At 41.2% G+C, this 22,455-nt stretch overlaps 1 protein-coding gene across 1 annotated transcript in view; it reads left to right on the forward strand.

The window, feature by feature from the left end:
• The first annotated feature begins 854 nt into the window (after nt 1-854).
• The window catches only part of PKHD1L1 (PKHD1 like 1), a 178,908-nt gene continuing 157,307 nt past the window's right edge, over nt 855-22,455 (forward strand). Inside the window, exons 1-4 of the mRNA XM_055432089.2 lie at nt 855-987; nt 3,075-3,164; nt 10,638-10,782; nt 11,798-11,906. Coding sequence (XP_055288064.2) covers nt 915-987; nt 3,075-3,164; nt 10,638-10,782; nt 11,798-11,906 — 417 coding nt within the window. The 5' untranslated portion in view covers nt 855-914. The remainder of the gene's footprint in view (nt 988-3,074; nt 3,165-10,637; nt 10,783-11,797; nt 11,907-22,455) is intronic.

Raw genomic sequence — 22,455 nt, forward strand, 5'->3', positions numbered from 1 at the left:
TAAATAAAAATGTAGAATGCCAATTTAAATGCAAATTTCAATAAATAATGAATATTTTTCAGTGAAAGTATGTCCTACGCATTGAAGTCTGCCGAATAGGAGCCAGTGCAGGGCATAAAAGCTCTGAAGTTTCTGGGCTCAAGTCCTGGGTCGACACTTAGGTGTGTATGGCTTTGGGCAAGTAACCTAAAATTCGCCTCAGTTAGGGCGTGTGAGGATGGGGGTAATAATCATAGTAACAGTCCTTTCGGAACTATTGTGAGGTGAAGTCTCTAAGGCACCTCTTTGGGGGGTGGGAACGTGCCGAGAGATCAACTAACCTCAGCAGGATGATTCATTAAAGGGGGAGCACGAACTTACATGCATGTGAAGGGGGAACTGTCTTAGGGTTTGCGTCTTAGGTGGACTTTCAGGCTCACCTGGGGGTGATTAATAACCAAGGCAGACAGGCAGAGGAAAGGGTACAGGTCCAGAAATGGTGGGGCGGGGAGAAAAGAGAGAAAGGAACGAAGGAGCGAAGGAAGGTTGAAAGGAAGGGAGGAAGGATGTGGTGCGGGAGGAGGTCAACAGCGGGAGGGAGAAAAGGCGGGGTTGAGGGAACACTTGCCGCTGGATCTCGCTTGCGAATAAATGTGGGGTTATTGGACCTGTGGAGACAGCCTTGCGGCGTCAGCACTCAAGTCTGAGTGCGGAGGTTCGAGGGCGACCAAGGGACCAGGGCGCTGGGCGCCGGGTGAAGGGTGTGCGTCTGCGCGCGAGCCCCGGGGCCGGGCCGGCGGGGCGGGGCAGGGCGGGCCCGGGGCGGCCAGTCCGCCTGCGCGCCTGGACGGAGCGGGCGCGCCAGCGGGCTGAGCGGGGCGCCGGCCGAGCTACAGGCGAGTAGCGGGCGTGGACCCTGCGCCTTTAGCGCCGCGATGGGACACCTGTGGCTTTGGGGGACCTGCGGCCTCTGGGGGCTGCTCCTGAGCATCGCAGAGCCCCGCGCAGGTAACTCGGTTGGGGCACCAGGGAGGCATGCAGAAGTGGTTGGTGTAGACGCTCCCGGGGTCCGGGGAGCGGCGGCACCGCCTGGCTCCTGCCTAGGTCAAGGCTGAGGGTGCGCAACCGCGTGGCGATCCTGGGGGCTAAATTTAGTAATCCTGGGACGCAGGATTAGCCTGAGACAGACAGACACGCAGTCACAGAAAGACATACGAAGACAGATTGCTCTTGCCGTCAGAGGTGCTGTTTGAATTATGGAACATCACCCCGTCCATCCGTGGTGACTCAGTTGAAAAATAGACTGCAATTTGGCTGCGGGTGGGCTTCCCTGTTGCCTCAGACGGTAAAGACCCCGCCTGCAATGCGGGAGACCTGGGTTGGGAAGATCCCCTGGAAAAGGGCATGGCAACCCACTCTAGTATTCTTGCCTGGAGAATCCCATAGACGGGGGGAACCTGGTGGGCTTCAGTCCATGGGGTCGTAGAGTCGGACACGACTGAGCAACTAAAACTTCACCTTTTTCACTTGGCTGGGGGTGGAGGACACAATCCGACCCCTCCCTCTTCTCACTCGTTTTGGGTCCCTTCCCCATTAAAGAAGGACAGAGTCTCCCAGTAGAACAGGAATGGGTCTTTGTGGCGGGTGTCAGTCATTTCCAGGGGCAGCCGCCCTATGCCTTCAACTAATACCCAGGAGAGGGCTGGGACGAGACTTGATAAGATAAGAAACTGGAGTTGGCCGTGGAGATAACGGGGAGGATGAACCTGAGATAGGCGAGGAGCAGCGCGTCTAGGAGATAGGATCCAGCCTGCTCGCTGGAGTTTCCTACTCTTGGCTATGGACTGCTCCAGGTTACAAATGTGCCTGAAGCAGGAGTGGCCTTGGAACTCTTGACAAAGACAAACGTCAAGGGCAGAGTCATTGGGTCTTGGCGGGGGGAGGCAGTATTCTTTATGCTAGAGAGCTTTTGCCACTGTAGGTGAAGTCCACACTAAACTTTTCTCAGGCAGGAATGAATTAAATCATAATTTTTTTTCTCAGTTGTCCATTTCAAATTTCTGTGGCTTTTCTTTATGTTACTTCCATTTCCCCACCTATTCTGAGAATTTGTTATTGGACCGAATAATTACCGGTACAGTGTAAGCAGAAAATAAATCCCTTAAGCCATCCTGTAACTTTTGAGTTATTTTGAAGCATCAATTCCAGCTCCCCAAAGAAATTGCTCACTCGTCCCTGTGTTTGCAGAGGCACCTGTCTTGGCCTAGAAGTCCATCTTACCCCCGGTTTGTCCAGTCTAGCTAATCCATGTTTGCTCTCCCAGGCACAGCAGGTACACTCTTCTCTCAAAAAGCCAGTATGACCCAAGCAGAGTGGATGAAATGCCCCTTCTTACTCACGTCGCCCCTGTGCTCACTTCTGTCACTCTACTGTCTAAGTTGAGCTTTTGGAAAAGTTGGGAATGTCACACATTTTTCAATGCCCAGGAACCTAACACTGTTTACTGAATGAATTAGTGACCTTTACATTGAGAACCCACTAGCATCAGAAAACTTCAGAAATGATCTTCCCTGAAGTCTTAACTCTGTCACAGAAAACCGTTTCTTCTTAAAACACACCATTCCTTTCTGTACCTGGCCTATTCTTTCAATTTACCAGGCTGTGCATTTCTTAGGGGCTTTGATAATAACCTTATTCTCCACAGAGCTGTTTCTCCAGCATTGTCTGCTGCTGTGTGGGCTGATATCTGTAGTTATGAAACTGCATCTAGCAGAGCACTATATGCAATTAAGGGTCTAATAAATGTTTAATATGATAGGTGCGAACGCTGAACATGATCAGGTATTATTCCTCTGTGTAGCAGGTAAGATAGTGCTCTACATGAAGCCAATGAGTATTAACTAAGTTAAAGACTTAACTCCCTGTCTGGTCATTGGTTAGTAATGGAACCAAAAATAAAACATAAGTGTATTTACTTTCTGTCCTGTAATCTCCATGATGATTTTCTTACACCATTGTAATTTGTAGCACAACATTTGATGCTTGAAATGAAGTACTTGAGGCTTTTACTTCTACCGTACTTTCATATCTTTCAGATGGCTCTAAAATAATTCCCAAAATCACAGAAATAATACCTAAATATGGCAGCATAAATGGAGCAACAAGGCTGACTATCAAAGGAGAAGGTACGGTTGCTTTTTATTTTTCACCAAGGTTGAAGTATTTTAAAGACTTTCACATTTAGAGATTGATTTTTTTTTCTTCTAAATCCACTAGAGTTGCTTCTCTATTTGGCCAGAGTAGGAAAACTCTATCCTCTTTGACACCTAATGAAACCCCAGAGAGTCTCTATCAACCTGACCATCTGAATTTGTATTATAATTACTTGTTTAACTCCAGGATCTGGACTGTAATGACTGAATTGAAAGGAACATCTTTAACTCAACTCTGCAGTTACCTACTTTGTTCTTCATGGGTCTAATAACATTTATTTTTATATTAAATAAATCATTTGTGGAGTTCGAGGGAGTAGGATGTCAGTAAGGGGGTATGATGGAGGAGTAGAATGGTTATGAAGGGAAAAAGACAACTGAAAGCAAAGCCTTCTGCCACACAATCCTTATCATATACTTCATCAGAGCATGGGTTATGTATGACTTTCTCCTTGCCTAGTCTTGGGATGGAAACAGTAATATATTTAATGAGCAACTGTTTCTTGAGTTAAGTTGAAATACATGGTTTGTTTAGCCATTCAGCCTTTACAGTCTAAATGATGGTAGTATTCAGATGGTTATGAATTTTTGAAGGATGGGAAAGAAAGGTTTTTAAAGGATATTAATAAAAACTTTTATTTAGTCTTTAAAATAGTGCAATGGGATTTTTTGGAGTCAGAATTAACAAAGCAAGATATTTAACAATTCTGTCTTATATATTGAAGTGTCTTTCAATATTTCTAAGTAAAATTTCTATAGAATTTTAATCTCTCAATGGTGTACTTGAAATGGTTTGAACAGTATATTTTGGATTAAAGTGTGATTTTTTTTTAAGAGTTAGATACCTGGAGACAATGTGTTTGTTAAAGACTTTTTAAAATGTCTTTATCCATAGCTCCCTTATAATATTTATTGTCATTAATATTTGCTTAGATCATGCTGGATTTTTAACAGAGATTTAAATGCCATGAGAGAAGCACCCCAAACAAAACAAAACAATAAAACTGCTCAGCTATTTCCTTCTGCCTCAAAAGTGGGAAGCTGCTATATTAACACAGGGAGCCCAGTCTGGTGCTCTGTGACTGCCTAGAGGGGTGGGTGGGAGACTCAAGAGGGAGGGATATGTGTGTGTGTGTATATATATATAATTATGACTGATTTGTGGTGTTGCACAGCAAAAACCAACACATCATAAAGCAATTACCTCCAATTATAAATAAATACCTACACCTTTTCTGTGGGCTTCCCAGGTGGTAAAGAACCTGCCTGCCAATGAAGGAGATGTAAGAGATGGGGTTTTAATCCCCCTGGGTTGGGAAGATCCCCCTGGAGGAGGCATGGCCACCCACTCCAATATTCTTGCCTGGAGAATCCCATGGACAGAGGAGCCTGCTGGGCTGTGGTCCACAGGGTCACAAAGAGTCGGATGCCCCTGAAGCAGCTTCGTACACATACTTTTTCTCATCCAGGAACCATGGCTTGAGTTTAGGTACATAGACTTAGATCATCCTAAGTTAGAAATGGGGAAAAACAAAACAAACCATTCCATTCTTAAGGCATTTTGGAGGAACATCCTTATTAATCCAGCTACAACCTTTTCTCTTTGGTAAACTTTCTGAGTCTCAGGAGTAGTCCTCTTACTTATGAAGCACAAAATGTCATGATGAATTTGTATTTTCTCTAGTTTTCCCATCAGTCTGTAATTTCTGGATGCTTCTGGCAGAGAATTATAAAATAGTTAAATCCTATTTGAATTGTAGATACATCTGCCTACTCTGATATGTTCCCTCTACTTGCTTAAACCACACACAGTAGGTGACTAAAATTGTGATAGCTTATGTCTTTCTCAAAGATGAGCTAAATACTGTTTGGGGGCCAATGATATATACAGAATGTGTCTAAGGTAATGATAATGAATTTACAAAACACACCAGACCTCCAAGTCTACATGAATGTAGTACTTGAACAAAATTTATTTGGAGGAACTACTTTAGCCTGTCAGTGTTGTGTCTGACCCAGACTCCATGTTTAGAATTGAATACAGAGATAATTTATTAATCACAGAAGAACACCTTCTAATGGGATTTTAAATACTCTATCACCTAAATGTTGGTAATGACTTTTTAAGTACTTGATCACCTAAATGTTGGTCCCATATAACTTTTAAAATTTTTGTAGTGGTCACGATGAAAAAGTAAAATATAAAAATATTTAACTTGAGTTCTCTGAAATTCCACCTTCCAGAAAGATCTATCATTAGTATTTTTTTGGTATCCAAATGGCTTTTGTCTATTTCCAAACATAATGAACTTTACAGGTAAAAATTTGCTAGTGCTTTACTTTCTTGTAAAGTCTATCTTCAGGAGTCAAAGTTATATAGTTTTATAATTATGCTGCCCAAGTATTTTGAGCAGTGGCAAGATTGTAGAAATCATTGTATCTCCTTCTAAGATGACTGATTTAATGAGGAGTGTTATCATTTTGGTAAGTTCTGGAGTGTTTCTAACCTTATTGTGTTCATTTCTTGATGTTCATTCCTTGTATTTCTCAATTGTCTTCCTTGATATTTCTCTTTGTTTAAAAAAAATCAATTGGAAGGTATAACATTTTACTTTTGTTGTTTTCTACATATTCCCCTATTATAATGTCTAGCAGGTATATTTTTGTTTAACTGAAGTGGTGAATTATATAAGTTTTATAACATTATGGAAAGCACATAGACTTTAGTCAGGTTCAACTGGCTTTCAGCTCCAACTTTGCCACTTCCCACTAGGGGACTGGGGCAAGTTTCTTCTCTAAGCCTCGGCTTCCTCATCGATGAAATAGATATAATATCTGATTCATAAATTAGAGCCATTTTATTTTTATTATTATTTTGCATTTATGTTATAAGAATGGTTTCCTTCTTTAGAAGTTCTCCTCCATCACACTGCATCATTTTTCCCATTGTTTTTGAATGTTACAGATTTTAAGTGGATTTGTACTTTCTCAGCCCTGATTTTTTTATTTTTTAAACCAGAGGAATATAAACAGCCTGCATTGTACGTGACAACTGCTGGCTGTGACAGCACACACATTTTTCATGATAGTAGCACAGGCTGCTATCAGGAGACCCAGGACTGCGTGCCTGGCTAGTCTTGTCTCCAGTTCTTCTGAAAAAAGGAAAAAAAATACATCAACATGTCAGGAATTTCCATCTGAAGCCTCCACCTTTTCTATTTCCAGGGTACACCCAACCCTTCATGTAATCTTTGTGCTTGGAGTACTTCCAGAGGTATCTTCTTTGTACCCAGTGACTTACTTAGAATTATACTTTTAAATTAGAATTCTTTTTTAAAGCTGATTCTTTTCTATTTTCTTTTAACTCTTTGGAAGTAGCTAATAAGTTATAATATATAAAACACATTGAAACAATTCCTAAGCTAAAAACAATATCATCTTTTTAGACTTGTATTTTTCATAGAAATGCTGAAAAACATTATCCGCATTACCATATCATTGGTGTGACCTGTGCCTAACAGGAAAATAAATACACATATCTCATCCTGAGCCACACCACAAGTAAAACTCTGTTCTTTAGTTAGTGGCCAGCAGCCCATCTGTGTGTTCCAAATTCAATGTGAAATACAGAGATAAGCAAAAATTGGCAAAAGGAAAAAGTGGCTTTGCAAGTAGTTTGCTTTTCTGTGTTTTCATGTATCCTCTCAAAATTCCATTTGAGCAGTAACTGCCCTCCTAGATTGCAAACTCAATGCAAGTATCTTTCACATGTCAAACTGATATGTTTGTATTTTAGCCTATATTGGATGAGTCCTATTTGGTTAGGTTTTAAGCTTAGAAGAAGAGATGTTTATTAAAATCCCACCCTTTGTTTAGTTTCTGCTTACTTTTTCTACCTATAAAGAAGAGGAGCTAAGAACATAGGTTCTAAAGGAAGTTACATTGGATAACTGGGAATAACTTTGTAATGTGCATTTTTAAATAATATTTTTCTCTGACTATCACAAGGGTGCCAGTTTGGCATCACAGCCATGTTTCAGTTCCTGGCCTCTCACTTATTTATTCTGTTATTTTTTTAAAGGATATTAATACTCACTAATAGTAACTATCAATATTTTGTGACTTAAAATATGCATGCATGCATGCTAAGTTGCTTTAGTTTTATTTGACTCTTTGAGACCCTATGGACCATAGCTTGCCAGGCTCCTCTGTCCATGGAATTTTCCAGGCAAGAATACTGGAGTGGGTTGCCATTTCCTGCTCTAGGGGATCTTCCCAACCCAGGGGTCAAACCCGTATCTCTTATGCTTCCTGCGTCGACAGGCGGGTTCTTTACCACTAAAGCCACCTGGGAAGCCTGACTTAAAATACAGTATATATCAACTCAGTATTTATCAGTTGAGCTCTTAACCTAGGAGCCAGGCACCATGTTAAGTACTATAATAAGGCCTCATTTAGTCTTCCTGATAATTCCTGCTAAGTAAATTATTATGGTCATTTTTCTGATGAAAAATGACTAAGAGAGTTTATGTCTAAAGCTAACGCTCAAGTTCATACAACAAGGAATTGCTGAAGCTGGGATTCCAACCCAGGATGTCAGGGTCCAGATGTCCTTTCCTGTAAACAGCACTGTCCCCTAGCATGGAGTATTCCCACAGCTATAGTTTATGGCTCTGGCATTTGATGAACCTCTGACACAGTGACCCAGGGATTGAACCCAGGTCTCCCACACTGTAGGCAGATTCTTCACCATCTGAGCCACCAGGGAAGGCTGCAAAACTATAGGTCTCAAGTTAATTTCCACAAGACAGAGATAGAAGAACAACTGGGTTGACTGGATGACTCGTTCAGAAGCTTCTCTCTTGGCTACTTGAGTGCTTGTCCAATGACCTATGAACAGAGGGCCATGGGGGAAGGCTATGCATGGGTCAGGACTAGGGACCTCTTTTCCCCAGCACTAAGCTACCTACTGCTGCTGCTGAGTACCTTCCCTGTCAGTAGCAGAGACCAGCACGTAGGATGGTCTCAGTAGGAACCATCCTCAAGAAGTCCACCCAGCCATTCAGTCATGTCAGCTGCATCACTTTCCTTCCCTCGTGGACAAGCAGAGATTCATTGCTGCTGGTACTGACACCCGCTCCACAGAAGGCTTTTGCCTTCTCTTTCCACAGTGCCTTTGCTGGCCTCATCTTCTGAGAGTATAATTCCACAAAATACCATGAAATTCCATAAAGAGCCATAAGATTTCACAAAATAGGGCCTCAGAACAAGGAACATATTTTATAGTGAAAAAGTTGTGATATTGGGCACATGACCATGAACCTTGCATCATCCTGAAACATGTGGCCTAACAGAATGATGGAACAGCCTACAGCTGGCAAGACTAAGAGACCAGCTTGGGAACAACATCCTGTGAGGTGGGACGCTGTCCATCATCAGAGCTGTGGGCACTGAGCCAGTGGCCAATCCGTACTGTTGTTTCCCAACAGATGGATACATGGAGCTGGGCATGAAGGGTTACTCCCTGTCCTTACCACTTCCAGTAATCAAAAGGTTGAATCTGTGCTTTCTGTTCTTGCAATTTTAGGTTCTCCTGGGTTCTGGGTCTGAGTTTCCAGATAGAGGATACTTCTGGCAGGGATCCCGGTCTGGGTTCCACTGAACTGAAACTACCGCTACTATCCTGTCAGTTTGAATTCAGCAAATGTAAGCGGTGGACTGCTAGAGATAGTCAGTTCTGATGATCCTGAAGAGGCAGGGTTGCTTTTCCTTAATACAGAGAAGGAGGAGTGTGTCTGGAATTTGTGGTATTCTTGGGATGTCTCTTGGCTTCCATGTGCAGTGCTAACTGTCAATAGACATAGGTGGCAGCCACAACCACACATGGGGAAGAAAACAAAGGGCTCAGATCCTCAGGATAAAGGTTAGCATCACTCCATTAGCTGAAGTTCTGGCTTATGGGTAGGGAAAGTACAATGGCTGAGAGAGGTCAAACAAGTATTAATTGTAGCCTCAGAGCCAATTGGTGATACCTGTTGCTTGTCCCATTAACCCTGTTGTGTTAAATCTTTTAGAAAATATTTTACTTATTTATTTGGCTGCATTAGCTCTTAGTTACCCGAAGGCAGATGTGATCTTAGTTTCCTGACCAGTGATTGAACCCATGTACCCTGCACTGGATGGTGAATTCTTAACCACTGGATCACCAGGAAAGTCCCTCTATTACATCTTTAGCAGAGCTCTTAGCTGACCACTGTCTGGTAGACTTGATAATGCATTCTACTTCAAATGTAGGGTCTGAGCATATCTGTGGGCTTCCCAGGTAGCACTAGTGGTAAACAATCCACCTGCCCATGCAGGAGATGTAAGAGACACGGGTTCGATCCCTGGGTCAGGAAGGTCCACTGGAGAAGGGCATAGCAGGGCATTCCGGTATTCTTGCCTGGAGAATCCCATGGACAGAGGAGCCTGGCAGGCTACAGTCCATAGGGTTACTGAGAGTCAGACACGACTGAAGTGACTTAGCTTTCATGAGCATATCTGTATGGCACAAGGAGTCAACTCTATCAGATGCCTTTTTTACTCAGCCACACATCCTGGTTCCCATCTCTTATTCTAAGCCACAGCTGTGGCAAAATGTTCCCTTTGTACCCTGACTCAATCGATGCTTCCAGCTCTCGCCTCCAGGTCCCACAGTGTGTCTTTGTCCCAGGGCTTCTTGGATGCAGTGGCATTGGAAACTAGATGGCATATACCTATGTGCAGCCTGAAAGTGCAGGAAAAGTCATTTCCCCCACGGGGAACCCTCAGCAGATGGGAGAGAATTTGATGAACATATACTTCTTCTCATTGATTCTTTGCTTCTGAGAGGCAGTCTGTGTTTTCCTTAGAAGTCTTTCCCAGCAAGATTGAGCCCCAGCTGCCTTCAGTGGAGTCCAGGTTTTCTTCTCTCTTGTCCCTAAGCGATGAACTCTCAAACTCTCTACTTGCAAGTCCTTACCTCAGATTTTGCTTTATAGGTACTCAAGGTAAAGACCCCATGCCTTATAAAATCCTGTTCACTCTGTCTGCTCTTTCTGTGCCCCCTTGCCTGCTGTTTTCATAGTAGTTATCCCCACCAGATACAATATCTGGTGGTATATATTTGTATATTGTCTATTTCTTCACCTGTCTCTCCCATTAGTGGGATATAAGCCATTTGATTCCAGTGCCTTTAACAACACCTGACAGATAATAGATTTGCAAGCATTGCTTTTATGAATTAATTATAGGCAAATTTTTATGTTTTCAAAGAGGATTGCAGTCACAGGGGTAAATGTGAAATAGATTAACTGCGTACATCAATACTCTTCCTTATTCATTTGGTGATTCAATACAAAATGATAATTGTTAGATCTTTGGAAACAGAGTTCCATTAGTAATAATTGAGTGTTTTTACTCTTCCAGGTTTTGCTCAGGCAAATCAGTTTGACTATGGAGTTGACAGTGCTGAATTGGGAAACAGAGTGCAATTAATTTCTTCTTTCCGATCAATTGCTTGTGATGTAGAAAAAGATTCAAGTCATTCAACCCATATTACATGTTATACTAGGTATGTTGTAAAGTATCTTTAATAACATCATTTTCATCATATCAGAACCACAGTTATGCATATTATTTTTATAATAGTTTTATCACTGGCAATTACAATAATACTTTTCCTGATTATCAGTTATTATTTTTGACTTCATGATGTTTAGACTATTTTATATCTTTATTATATTCACTTGTAGTACTCTTTCCACATACTGGCATGATCAAAATGTCTTCTATATTCTTTCCCAGGTTATTAGAGCTATTATCTAATCTTTATTGATCTCTTTTAGAAGATAAATGGCCAGTATTAAATTGCAATGATGCTCCTCAAAATATCAAAATTATACCTTCCTGTCTGGTTTGATTAATTTTGTTCAGAATCTTGACATGCTCATTAAGATTAAAGATGATCATTTTGTAGATTGACATTTCAAGTTCTTTACTATCAACTCAAATTGATGTTTGTTATTAGCAACTTAGGAGAAAAATTAATCATTTAAAATGATTAATACTGAGTGTTAAATGATTAACACTTTGAATACTGAGACAGGTAGCCTGTATTCCAGAGGATTCTATCCATATTAGCCTTGTTGACGTTTTGCAGCTTACTTAGGGAGAAACATGATTAAAACTTTTTAAAAAGCAAAGCATAAAATAATTGTGCCAACATGATATAATTTTAAATGATTGTTATTATTGTTTTTCTTCTCAATAACCAGTGCATGGCCTGAGATCCATGATGTGAGAATTTGCAGTAGAGAGTTCAGGATGGAGAGCATCTTTCCATAATATAGAATTGAATTGAATTGCACAGAAGCACAATTAATTTTGAATTTAATTCTACAACAGCACAGTTGTACAGCAGCGACTTAGCACGCATGCACACATATACAACAGTTAGAATTTCAGACACTTCTTTTTTTTTTTTTTTTACCAAAATGACATGTAGTCTGGGGTGGTATTTTTCATGATTGCTATACATTAAATAACAGAGTTTTGCATTCCATATGTGTTTTCCATTTGCCTTCCAGAGCAATGCCAGAAGATTCCTACACTGTTAGAGTCAGTGTGGATGGGGTTCCTGTTACAGAAAATAATACCTGCAAAGGTCACATCAGCAGCCGGGCCTGCATCTTCAGTGTAGGTGGCATTTTCTCTCTGACTTACATATAATTGATCTTGTACTTGGTTTCTTTCAGAACTGGATTTTTATTTTTTAATTTACAAATTGTTATCTATTTCCACATTAAAAAATTTACTAGCATGTACCTAAGGATAATTTCACCCAGTTTAAATTATCTTCTATAGTAATGAAATCTTACCATTTCCTGTTTTGCTTTTCAAATTAATTTTATTAATGAATTCAGCTTTTTTACTTTCAAATTGTTTTATTGTTCATACTGTTTTTTCACTTTCTCCATTTCTTCTCTTACTTTGATTTCCCTTTTTCTGTTTTCATCAGACTCAGCTTCATTTTATTTTATTTTTTAAAATATTTTATTTATTTGACTACAGTCGGTCTTAGTTGCAGCATGCAGGATTTTTTTTTTTTAGTTGCGGCATGCAGAATCTTTAACTGTGGTATGAGAACTCTTAGTTGTAGCATGTGGGATCTAGTTTCCTGATCAGGGTTCAAACCCAAGTCCCCTGAGTTGGGAGCATGGAGTCTTAGCCACTGGACCACCAGGGAAGTCACTCATCTTCATTTTAAGTAGAAACATAAGTATGTTCTCTTTCTTTGTATTTTCTGATGCAGTGAGCGGAAATGTGACTGCATGTAGACTAGAATCATTCAAAACTTAGTTCCCCTAAATATAGGTGTTCGTAATAATATATTTTCTTCTACAGACCATCTCATGTAATTTAAAAACTGTGTTTATGTTTTAAGTTGTCGATTACTGAGTGCTATAACATTCCAATGAAAGACAAAATGCTGAGGAAATTAGTAATGACTTCTGCCCTCAAGAAGTGCCTATGATTCTCAAACATATGATCCCCAAATATCTCTGGCTCACTTTTCTCTTCCTAAATTGGGAGCCATCTTTTGTTTGCCAGAATGAAACACCTAAATGACCCCAAAGCAACCTCAATTCAACTAATTTCAAATTGGACATCTAGTATTCTTCCTTAAACTTCAGGTCAGTCGCTCAGTTGTGTCCAGCTCTTTGCAGCCTCATGGACTGCAGCAGGCCAGGCTTCCCTGTCCTCACCAACTCCTGGAGCTTGCTCAAACTCATGTCCATCGAATCAGTGATGTCATCCAACCATCTTATCCTCTGTTGTCCCCTTCTCCTCCTGCCTTCAGTCTTTCCTAATATCAGGGTCTTTTCCAATGAGTCAGTTCTTCACATCAGGTGGCCAAAGTATTGGAGCTTCAGCTTCAGCATCAGTCTTTCCAAAGAATATTCAGGAATGGTTTCCTTTAGGATGGACTGGTTGAATCTCCTTGCAGTCCAAGGGATTCTCAAGAGTCTTCTCCAACACCACAGTTCAAAAGCATCAATTCTTTGGCACTCAGGTTTCTTTGTGGTCCAACTCTTACATCCATACATGACTACTAGAAAATTTCTGATATTTATCACACGTCTCAAGCTAGAAGCCTGTTACATCCTTAGTGTCTTCCTTGCCTTCATCTTCAGCTCCAGAGCTATTCAGAAGCCAAACCATGATGATCTTACCCTCCAACTTAGCTATGAAGTTCATCGTCCCCTTAGCTTCTTTCCTTTCATACCCTTGGTTTTAAATCTGGTCTTGTCATTTGTCACCCACTATCACTGTGGCCCGTTGGCCTCTCCATCCTTTATGATAGCACCATTCAGATGCCGTGCATATTATGTTTTTCCCCCACTCAGTATCTCTCCTTTACCCATTATCTGTAGGTTTCCTCTATTATTTCATAGTCTGGAACCAATTGTTTCCAGCGGTGTCTCCTAACATTCTCCCTGACCAAGGATCCATACACCTTACTCACTTCTGCTTAGCGAGTCCTGCTGTTTTCTCGGGAGCTTGCTCAAACTCATGTCCATTTTTCTGAAAATTCCCCCATGCAGAGCTAAGTTCCCTTGGGTTCCTCAACTGTAGAGTGGTGAGGGTTCATATACAGGCTTAGTTATCTACTCTGACTTGGTCATAGTGAAACTCTGCCTCAGTTTCTTTGTTTTCTGTAAAATGGAGATTATCTCATCGCATCATGTAAAATGGAGGATTAAATGATAAGGTGATCAGAAAGAGCCAGCACATAATTATTACTATATAGTGTTTTATCGATCAGTTCAGTTCAGTTCAGTCGCTCAGTCGTGTCTGACTCTTTGCGACCCCGTGAATCACAGCACGCCAGGCCTCCCTGTCCATCACCAACTCCCGGAGTTCACTCAAACTCATGTCCATCGAGTCGGTGATGCTATCCAGCCATCTCATTCTCTGTCGTCCCTGTCTCCTCCCACCCCCAATCCCTCCCAGCATCAGACTCTTTTCCAGTGAGTCATCTCATCGCATGAGGTGGCCAAAGTATTGCAGTTTCAGCTTTAGCATCAGTCCTTCCAATGAATACCCAGGATTGATCTCCTTTAGAATGGACTGGTTGGATCTCCTTGCAGTCCGAGGGACTCTCAAGAGTCTTCTCCAGCACCACAGTTCAAAAGCATCAATTCTTCGGCGATCAGCTTTCTTCACATAGATCCCATTTATTACTATTTTAGCACCTAATCCACTGTACAGTGATTATATTTTAATGTGTTTTTCTGAATTAGAGGGTTTTATTCACTGTTTCATCCCTAGAACAAGCAGAACATTCAGCACTTAGCAGGAGCACAGGTTATATTTGCAGACTGATGCTCTGTGCTTTTCCTCTGATTAAGACAAAAATAAGAGATTTAATGCCATGCAATTGAATCTTCTTAAATTATTTTTGTCTTTTAATAACTTCAAACTGTAGTGGTGTGTGGCCTGAAAATGTAACACAGAAAATTAAAATTTTTTTATTTAACAAGGTTATGGTTTTATATAATGAAAAACTGAACTGGTTTTACAAGGTTAATTAAAAACAAATAGGACCTCCTTGACTACTCATTCCACCTCATGTTCATTCTTCACATTTCCCCACTTTCAATAACTTTAGTTTTTTATTGTGGTATTTCTAAACAAGAAGAATTTTTTTTTATGGTTTATAAAAGTTGAAAAAATACTTACTTTGGTTTTACTGGGTTTTTGTTGCTGCACTGGCTTTCTCTAGTTGAGACAAATGGAGTCTACTCTTCACTGCGGTGCACAGCTTCAGTGATTATGGCACAGGGGCTTAGTTGCCTCAAAGCCTCCACAGGGAGGAGACCAGGGATCGAACCTGTGTCCCCTGCATTGGCAAACAGATTCTTAACCATTGGACCACCAGGGAAGTCCGAAGACTATTACTTTTAATGTATGTAGAAGTATTTCATATTCTCTATTGTGATATTTCTAAATAATAGGCTTCTTATTAAGAAATATGTTTATTGCTATTTCTGAGTCTTTAAAGTTTATTATCTACTTTAGTCTTACAATGGAAGATGAGATTTTAACACCTGTTTTCCTACATCTGTTCACTAGCACTGCATAACACAAGTCCCAAGCTTAGTAGCTTCAAGCAGCATCTGTTCATATTGCTTATGTATTCCTGGGTCAGCTGTGTGGTTCTTCTGGACAGAGCTAGACTGATCTCTGCTGCACTTACTCCTGTGTCTATGGTCAGCTGTGGGTTAGGCAGGAGGCTTTGCCACTCTTGACTGGTTACTTCGGAGGGCTTCAGCTGGAACAATCCAGCTAATTAGACTTTGTTCTGTGTAGTGTCTCTGCCCTCCACAAAGTAGCCCAACTTATCAGATACTAGAGGCAGGGATCCTTCAGGAGAGCAGAAGTGTGCAGGGAGCCTTTAAGACTAGGCTCAAAAATGTCATGTGACTTGTACTACATTCTAGTGGTCAAAGCGGGTTCTAAGGCCAGTCTGTATTCACGTCTCCCACTCAGAAGAGCTGTAAAGAGAAATTGTAGGTGACGATATGGGGAGTGAAAGATGATGGCTGTGTCTGAAATAAATCTGCTACCCCTTCCCACCTCCAACACACGCATCCTCCCACTCCTCCTCTAGTTAGATGTGCCCCAGTTTTTAGCTGCTTCCCAGGTGGTGCAGTGATAAAGAATCTGCCTACCAGTGCAGGAGACACAGGATAGGCAGGTTTGAGGCCTGGGGCAGTTCGTGAAGATCCCCTGGAGTAGTAAATGGCAACTCACTCCAGTGTTCTTGCCTGGAGAATTGCATGGACAGAGGAGCCTGGCCGGCTACAGTCCATGGTGTTGCAAAAGTCAGACACACACACAGACAATCTTTTAGATCAATATTCATAACATCATAACATGGCTCAGTATCATGTAAATTACAATAAAAATGTGACAGCAATGTCCAGTTGCTTTAAGAGTTTCTAAGTCTCTATGGCTCATATGAGCCGTGCCGTATAGGGCCACCCAAGATGGATGGGTCATGGTGGAGTGTTCTGACAAAACATGGTCCACTGGAGAAGGGATTGGCAAACCACTTCAGTATTCTTGCCTTGTGGACCCCATGAACAGTATGAAAAGGCGAAAAGATAGGACACTTAAAGATGAACTCCCAGGTCGGTAGGTACCCAATATGCTACTGGAGATCAGTGGAGAAAAAACTAGAGAAGGAATGAAGAGATGGAGCCAAAGCAAAAACAACACCCAGTTGTGGATGTGACTGGTGATGGAAATAAAGTCTGATGCTGTACAAAGCAATATTGCATAGGAACCTGGAATGTTAGGTCCATGAATCAAGGCAAATTGGAAGTGGTCAAACAGGAGATGGCAAGAGTAAACACTGACATTTTAGGAATCAGCAAACTAAAATGGATGGAATGGGTGAATTTAACTCAGATGACCATTATATCTACAACTGTGGGCAAGAATCCCTTAGAAGAAATGGAGTAGCCCTCATAGTCAATAAAAGAGTCCGAAATGCAGTACTTGGATATAGTCTCAAAAATGACAGAAGGATCGATGTTTGTTTCCAAGGCAAACCATTCAATATTATGGTAATCCAAGTCTGTGCCCCAGCCAGTAATGCTGAAGAAGCTGAAGTTGAACAGTTCTGTGAAGACCTACAAGACCTTCTGGAACTAACACCCCAAAAAGATGTCCTTTTCATTATATGAGACTGGAATGTGAAAGTAGGAAGTCAAGAAATACCTGGAGTAACAGGCAAATTTGGTCTTGGAGCACGGAATGAAGAAGGTCAAAGGCTAACAGAGTTTTGCCAAGAGAACGCACTGGTCTTGACAGACACCCTCTTCCAACAACACAAGAGAAGACTCTACACATGGACATCACCAGATAGTCACTACCTAAATCATATTGATTATATTCTTTGTGCCAAAGATGAAGAAGCTCTTTACAATCAGTAAAAACAAAACCTGGAGCTGACTGTGCTCAGAATATGAACTCTTTATTGGCAAATTCAGACTTAAATTGAAGAAAGTAGGGAAAACCACTAGATCATTCAGGTATGACCTAAATCAAATCCCTCAATTATACAGTGGAAATGACAAATAGATTCAAGGGATTAGATATGATAGAGTGCCTGCAGAACTATGGACAGAGGTTCGTGACATTGTACAGGAGGCAGTGATCAAGACCATCCCCAAGGAAAAGAAATGCAAAAAGGCAAAATGGTTGTCTCAGGAGACCTTACAAGTAGCTGTGAAAAGAAGAGAAGTAAAAGATAAAGGAGAAAAGGAAAGAGATACCCATTTGAATGCAGAGTTCCAAAGAATATCAAGGGGAGATAAGAAAACCTTCCTCAGTGATTAGTGCTAAGAAATAGAGGAAAACAATAGAATGGGAAAGATTAGAGATCTCTTCAAGAAAATTAGAGATACCAAGGGAATATTTCATGCAAAGGTGGGCCCAGTAAAGGACAGAAATGGCATGGACCTAACAGAAGCAGAAGATATTAAGAAGAGGTGGCAAGAATACACCCAAGAACTACACAGAAGAGATCTTCATGACCCAGATAACCACGGTGGTGTGGTCACTCATCTAGAGTCAGACATCCTGGAATGTGAAGTTAAGTGGGCCTTAGGAAGCATCACTACGAACAAAGCTACTGAAGGTGATGGAATCCCAATTGAGCTATTTCAAATCCTAAAAGATGATGCTGTGAAAGTGCTGCATTCAATATGCCAGCAAATTTGGAAAACTCCAGTGGCCACAGGACTGGAAAAGGCCAGTTTTCATTCCAATCCCAAAGAAAGGCAATGCCAAAGAATGCTCAAACTACTGCACAATTGTCCTCATCTCACATGCTACAAAGTAATGCTCAAAATTCTCCAGGCCAGAATTCAACAATATGTGAACTGTGAACTTTCAGGTGTTCAAGCTGGATTTAGAAAAGGCAGAGGGACCAGAGATCAAATTGCCAACATCTGTTGGATCATTGAAAAAGCGAGAGAGTTTCAGAAAAACATCTATTTCTGCTTTATTGACTATGCCAAAACCTTTGACTGTGTCGATCACAACAAACTGTGGAAAATTCTGGAAGAGATGTGAATACCAAACCACCTGACCTGCCTCTTGAGAAATCTGTATGCATGTCAAGAAGCAACAGTTAGAACTGGATATGGAACAACAGACTGGTTCCAAATTGGAAAAGGAGTATGTCAAGGCTGTATATGGTCACCCTGCTTTTTTAACTTATATGCAGAGTACATCATGAGAAATGCTGGACTGGATGAAGCACAAGCTGGAGTCAAGGAGAAATGTCAATAACCTCAGATATTCAGATGACACCACACTTGTGGCAGGAAATGAAGAAATACAAGGAGATCCAAGCAGTCCATTCTAAAGGAGATCAATCCTGGGTGTTCATTGGAAGGGCTGATGCTAAAACTGAAACTCCAATACTTTGGCCACCTCATGCAAAGAGTTGACTCACTGGAAAAGACTCTGATGCTGGGAGGGATTGGGGACAGGAGGAGAAGGGGACAACAGAGAATGAGATGGCTGGATGGCATCACTGACTCGATGAACGTGAGTTTGAGTGAACTCCGGGATTTGGTGATGGACAGGGAGGCCTGGTGCACTGTGATTCACGGGGTCGCAAAGAGTCAGACACGACTGAGCGACTGAACTGAACTGAAGTGAAGGAGCCTCTTGATGAAAGTGAAAGAGGAGTGAAAAAGTTGGCTTAAAACTCAACAACAAAAAAAAGTTGGCTTAAAACTAAGATCATGCCCTCTGGTCCCATCACTTCATGGCAAATAGATGGGGAAACAGTGGAAACAGTGAGAGACTTTATTTTTTTGGTCTCCAAAATACTGCAGATGGGGACTGCAGCCATGAAATTAAAAAATACTTGCTCCTTGGAAGAAAAGTTATGACCAACCTAGACAGCATATTAAAAAGCAGAGACATTACTTTGCCAACGAAGGTCTGTCTAGTCAAAGCTATGGTTTTTCCAGTAGTCATGTATGGATGTGAAAGTTGGACTGTGAAGAAAGCTGAACACCAAAGAATTGATGCTTTTGAACTGTGGTGTTAGAGATGACTCTTGAGAGTCCCTTGCACAGCATGGAGATCCACCAGTACATCCTAAAAGAAATCAGTCCTGAATATTCATTGGAAGGACCAATACTGAAGCTGAAGCTCCAATACTTTGGCCATCTGATGCGAAGAAGTGACTCATTTAGGAAGACCCTGATACTGGAAAAGATTGAAGGCAGAAGAAGGGAACGACAGAGGATGAATTGGTTGGATGGCATCACCCATTCAATGGACATGAGTTTGAGTAAACCTGGGAGTTGGTGATGGCCAGGGAAGTCCGGTGTGCTGCAGTCCATGGGGTCACAGAGAGTCGAACACAACTGAGTGATTGAACTGAACTGAAGTGCTCACTCTTACTTTTTGTTCTTACTGAGGACCAGTAACATTTGCACACTTTTACTGAGTTTTTTAAAACCCTTTACACTATTACACATTTGTAGGATCTAATTCTCATACAGTCAAAGGCTTTGGCATAGTCAATGAAGCAGAAATAGATGTTTTTCTGGAACTCTCTTGCTCTCTCCGTGATCCAGCGGATGTTGGCAATTTGATCACTGGTGCCTCTGCCTTTTCTAAAACCTGCTTGAACATCTGGGAGTTCACGGTTCACATATTGCTGAAGCCTGGCTTGGAGAATTTTGAGCATGACTTTACTAGCGTGTGAGATGAGTGCAATTGTGCGGTAGTTTGAGCATTCTTTGGCATTCCCTTTCTTTGGGATTGGAATGAAGACTGACCTTTTCCAGTCCTGTGGCCACTGCTGAGTTTTCCAAATTTGCTGGCATATTGTGTGCAGCACTTTCACAGCATCATCTTTCAAGATTTGAAATAGCTCAGTTGGAATTCCATCACCACCACTATTTTTGTTCCTAGTGATGCTCTCTAAGGCCCACTTGACTTCACATTCCAAGATGTCTGGCTCTAGGTCAGTGATCACGTTATCGTGACTATCTTGGTCATGAAGATCTTTTTTGTACAGTTCTGTGTATTCTTGCCACCTCTTCTTAATATCTTCTGCTTCTGTTAGGTCCATACCATTTCTGTCCTTTATCGAGCCCATCTTTGCATGAAATGTTCCCTTGGAATCTCTAATTTTCTTGAAGAGATCTCTTGTTTTTCCTATTCTGTTGTTTTCCTCTATTTCTTTGCATTGATCACTGAGGAAGGCTTTCTTATCTCTCCTTACTATTCTTTGGAACTCTGCATTCAGATGCTTATATCTTTCCTTTTCTCCTTTGCTTTTCAATTCTCTTCTTTTCACAGCTATTTGTAAGGCCTCCTCAGACAGCCATTTTGCTTTTTTGCATTTCTTTTCCATGGGGATGGTCTTGGTCCCTGTCTCCTGTACAATGTCACGAACCTCCGTCCAGAGTTCATCAGTCACTCTATATATCAGATCTAGTCCCTTAAATCTATTCCTCACTTTCACTGTATAATCATAAGGGATTTGATTTAGGTCATACCTGAATGGTCTAGTGGTTTTCCCTACTTTCTTCAATTTAAGTCTGAATTTGGCAATAAGGAATTCATGATCTGAGCCACAGTCAGTTCCTGGTCTTGTTTTTGCTAACTGTGTACATCTTCTCCATCTTTGGCTGCAAAGAATATAATCAATCTGATTTCGTTGTTGACCATCTGGTGATGTCCATGTGTAGAGTCTTCTCTTGTGTTGTTGGAAGAGGGTGTCAGACTGGTTCCAAATAGGAAAGGGAGTGCGTCAAGGCTGTATATTGTCACATTGCTTATTTAACTGATATGCAGAGTACATCATGAGGAACACTGGGCTGGAAGAAGCACAAGCTGGAATCAAGATTGCTGGGAGGAATATCAATAATCTCAGATATGCAGATGACACTACCCTTATGGCAGAAAGTGAAGAGGAACTCAAAAGCCTGTTGATGAAAGTGAAAGAGGAGAGTGAAAAGGTTGGCTTGAAGCTCAACATTCAGAAAACAAAGATCATGGCATCTGGTCCCATCACTTCATGGCAAATAGATGGAAAAACAGTGGAAACAGTGTCAGACTTTATTTTTTTGGGCTCCAAAATCACTGCAGATGCTGATTGCAGCCATGAAATTAAAAGACGCTTGCTCCTTGGAAGGAAAGTTAAGACCAACCTAGATAGCATATTAAAAAGCAGAGACATTACTTTGCCAACAAAGGTCCGTCTAGTCAAGGCTATGGTTTTTCCCGTGGTCATGTATGGATGTGAGAGTTGGACTGTGAAGAAAGCTGATTGCTGAAGAATTGATGCTTTTGAACTGTGGTGTTGGAGAAGACTCTTGAGAGTCCCTTGTACCGCAAGGAGATCCAACCAGTCCATTCTAAGGGAGATCGATCCTCGGTGTTCATTGGAAGGACTGATGCTAAAGCTGAAACTGCAATACTCTGGCCACCTCATGCGACGAGTTGACTCACTGGAAAAGACTCTGATGCTGGGAAGTTTTGGGGGCTGGAGGAGAAGGGGACGACTGAGAATGAGATGGCTGGATGGCATCACCGACTCTGTGGACATGAGTTTGAGTGAACTCCGGGAGTTGGTGATGGACAGGGAGGCCTGGCGTGCTGTGATTCATGGGGTCGCGGAGAGTCGGACACGACTGAGCTACTGAACTGAACTGAATTCTTATACTTTTTTCTAATTTTATCATTTTCATGATATTTCATTTATCATGATTATCCTTATCCTTGACTGCTGTTGTAGTTCAGGTTAATTCTTAATTTTCAGAATCTTCTACCTTCTTTTTCTCTTTTCTGTGAAATAATTTTATCTGCCATCTTCACCGATTCTTTTCTGGTGGTATATTGAAAATCTGTTTCTGATTTGTCTCCTCAAAATATAATAGTAACTAATCTGTTGTTCAGTATGCATCCTTCTATTATTTTTTTTGCCACAGATATAATTTATGTGAGTCACTTTGACATAGATTGATTTGCACACAATTTGGCAGTTCCTCTAGCTTCTCTATTATTCTACCTCTAAAAGTGGTATTTTGCCCAAAATAAAAAAATTTAAAAAGTAGTATTTTGACTGGGTGTTTTACCTCTTACTACTTTGACATTGATTCTCCATTAAGCATTTCTAAAGTGTGAAAGAATGAGT

This window comes from Moschus berezovskii, chromosome 16, assembly GCF_049115385.1.
Source record: "Moschus berezovskii isolate FMDL1 chromosome 16, NW_MosBer_1.0, whole genome shotgun sequence".
In the NCBI taxonomy this organism is placed as follows: domain Eukaryota; kingdom Metazoa; phylum Chordata; class Mammalia; order Artiodactyla; family Moschidae; genus Moschus; species Moschus berezovskii.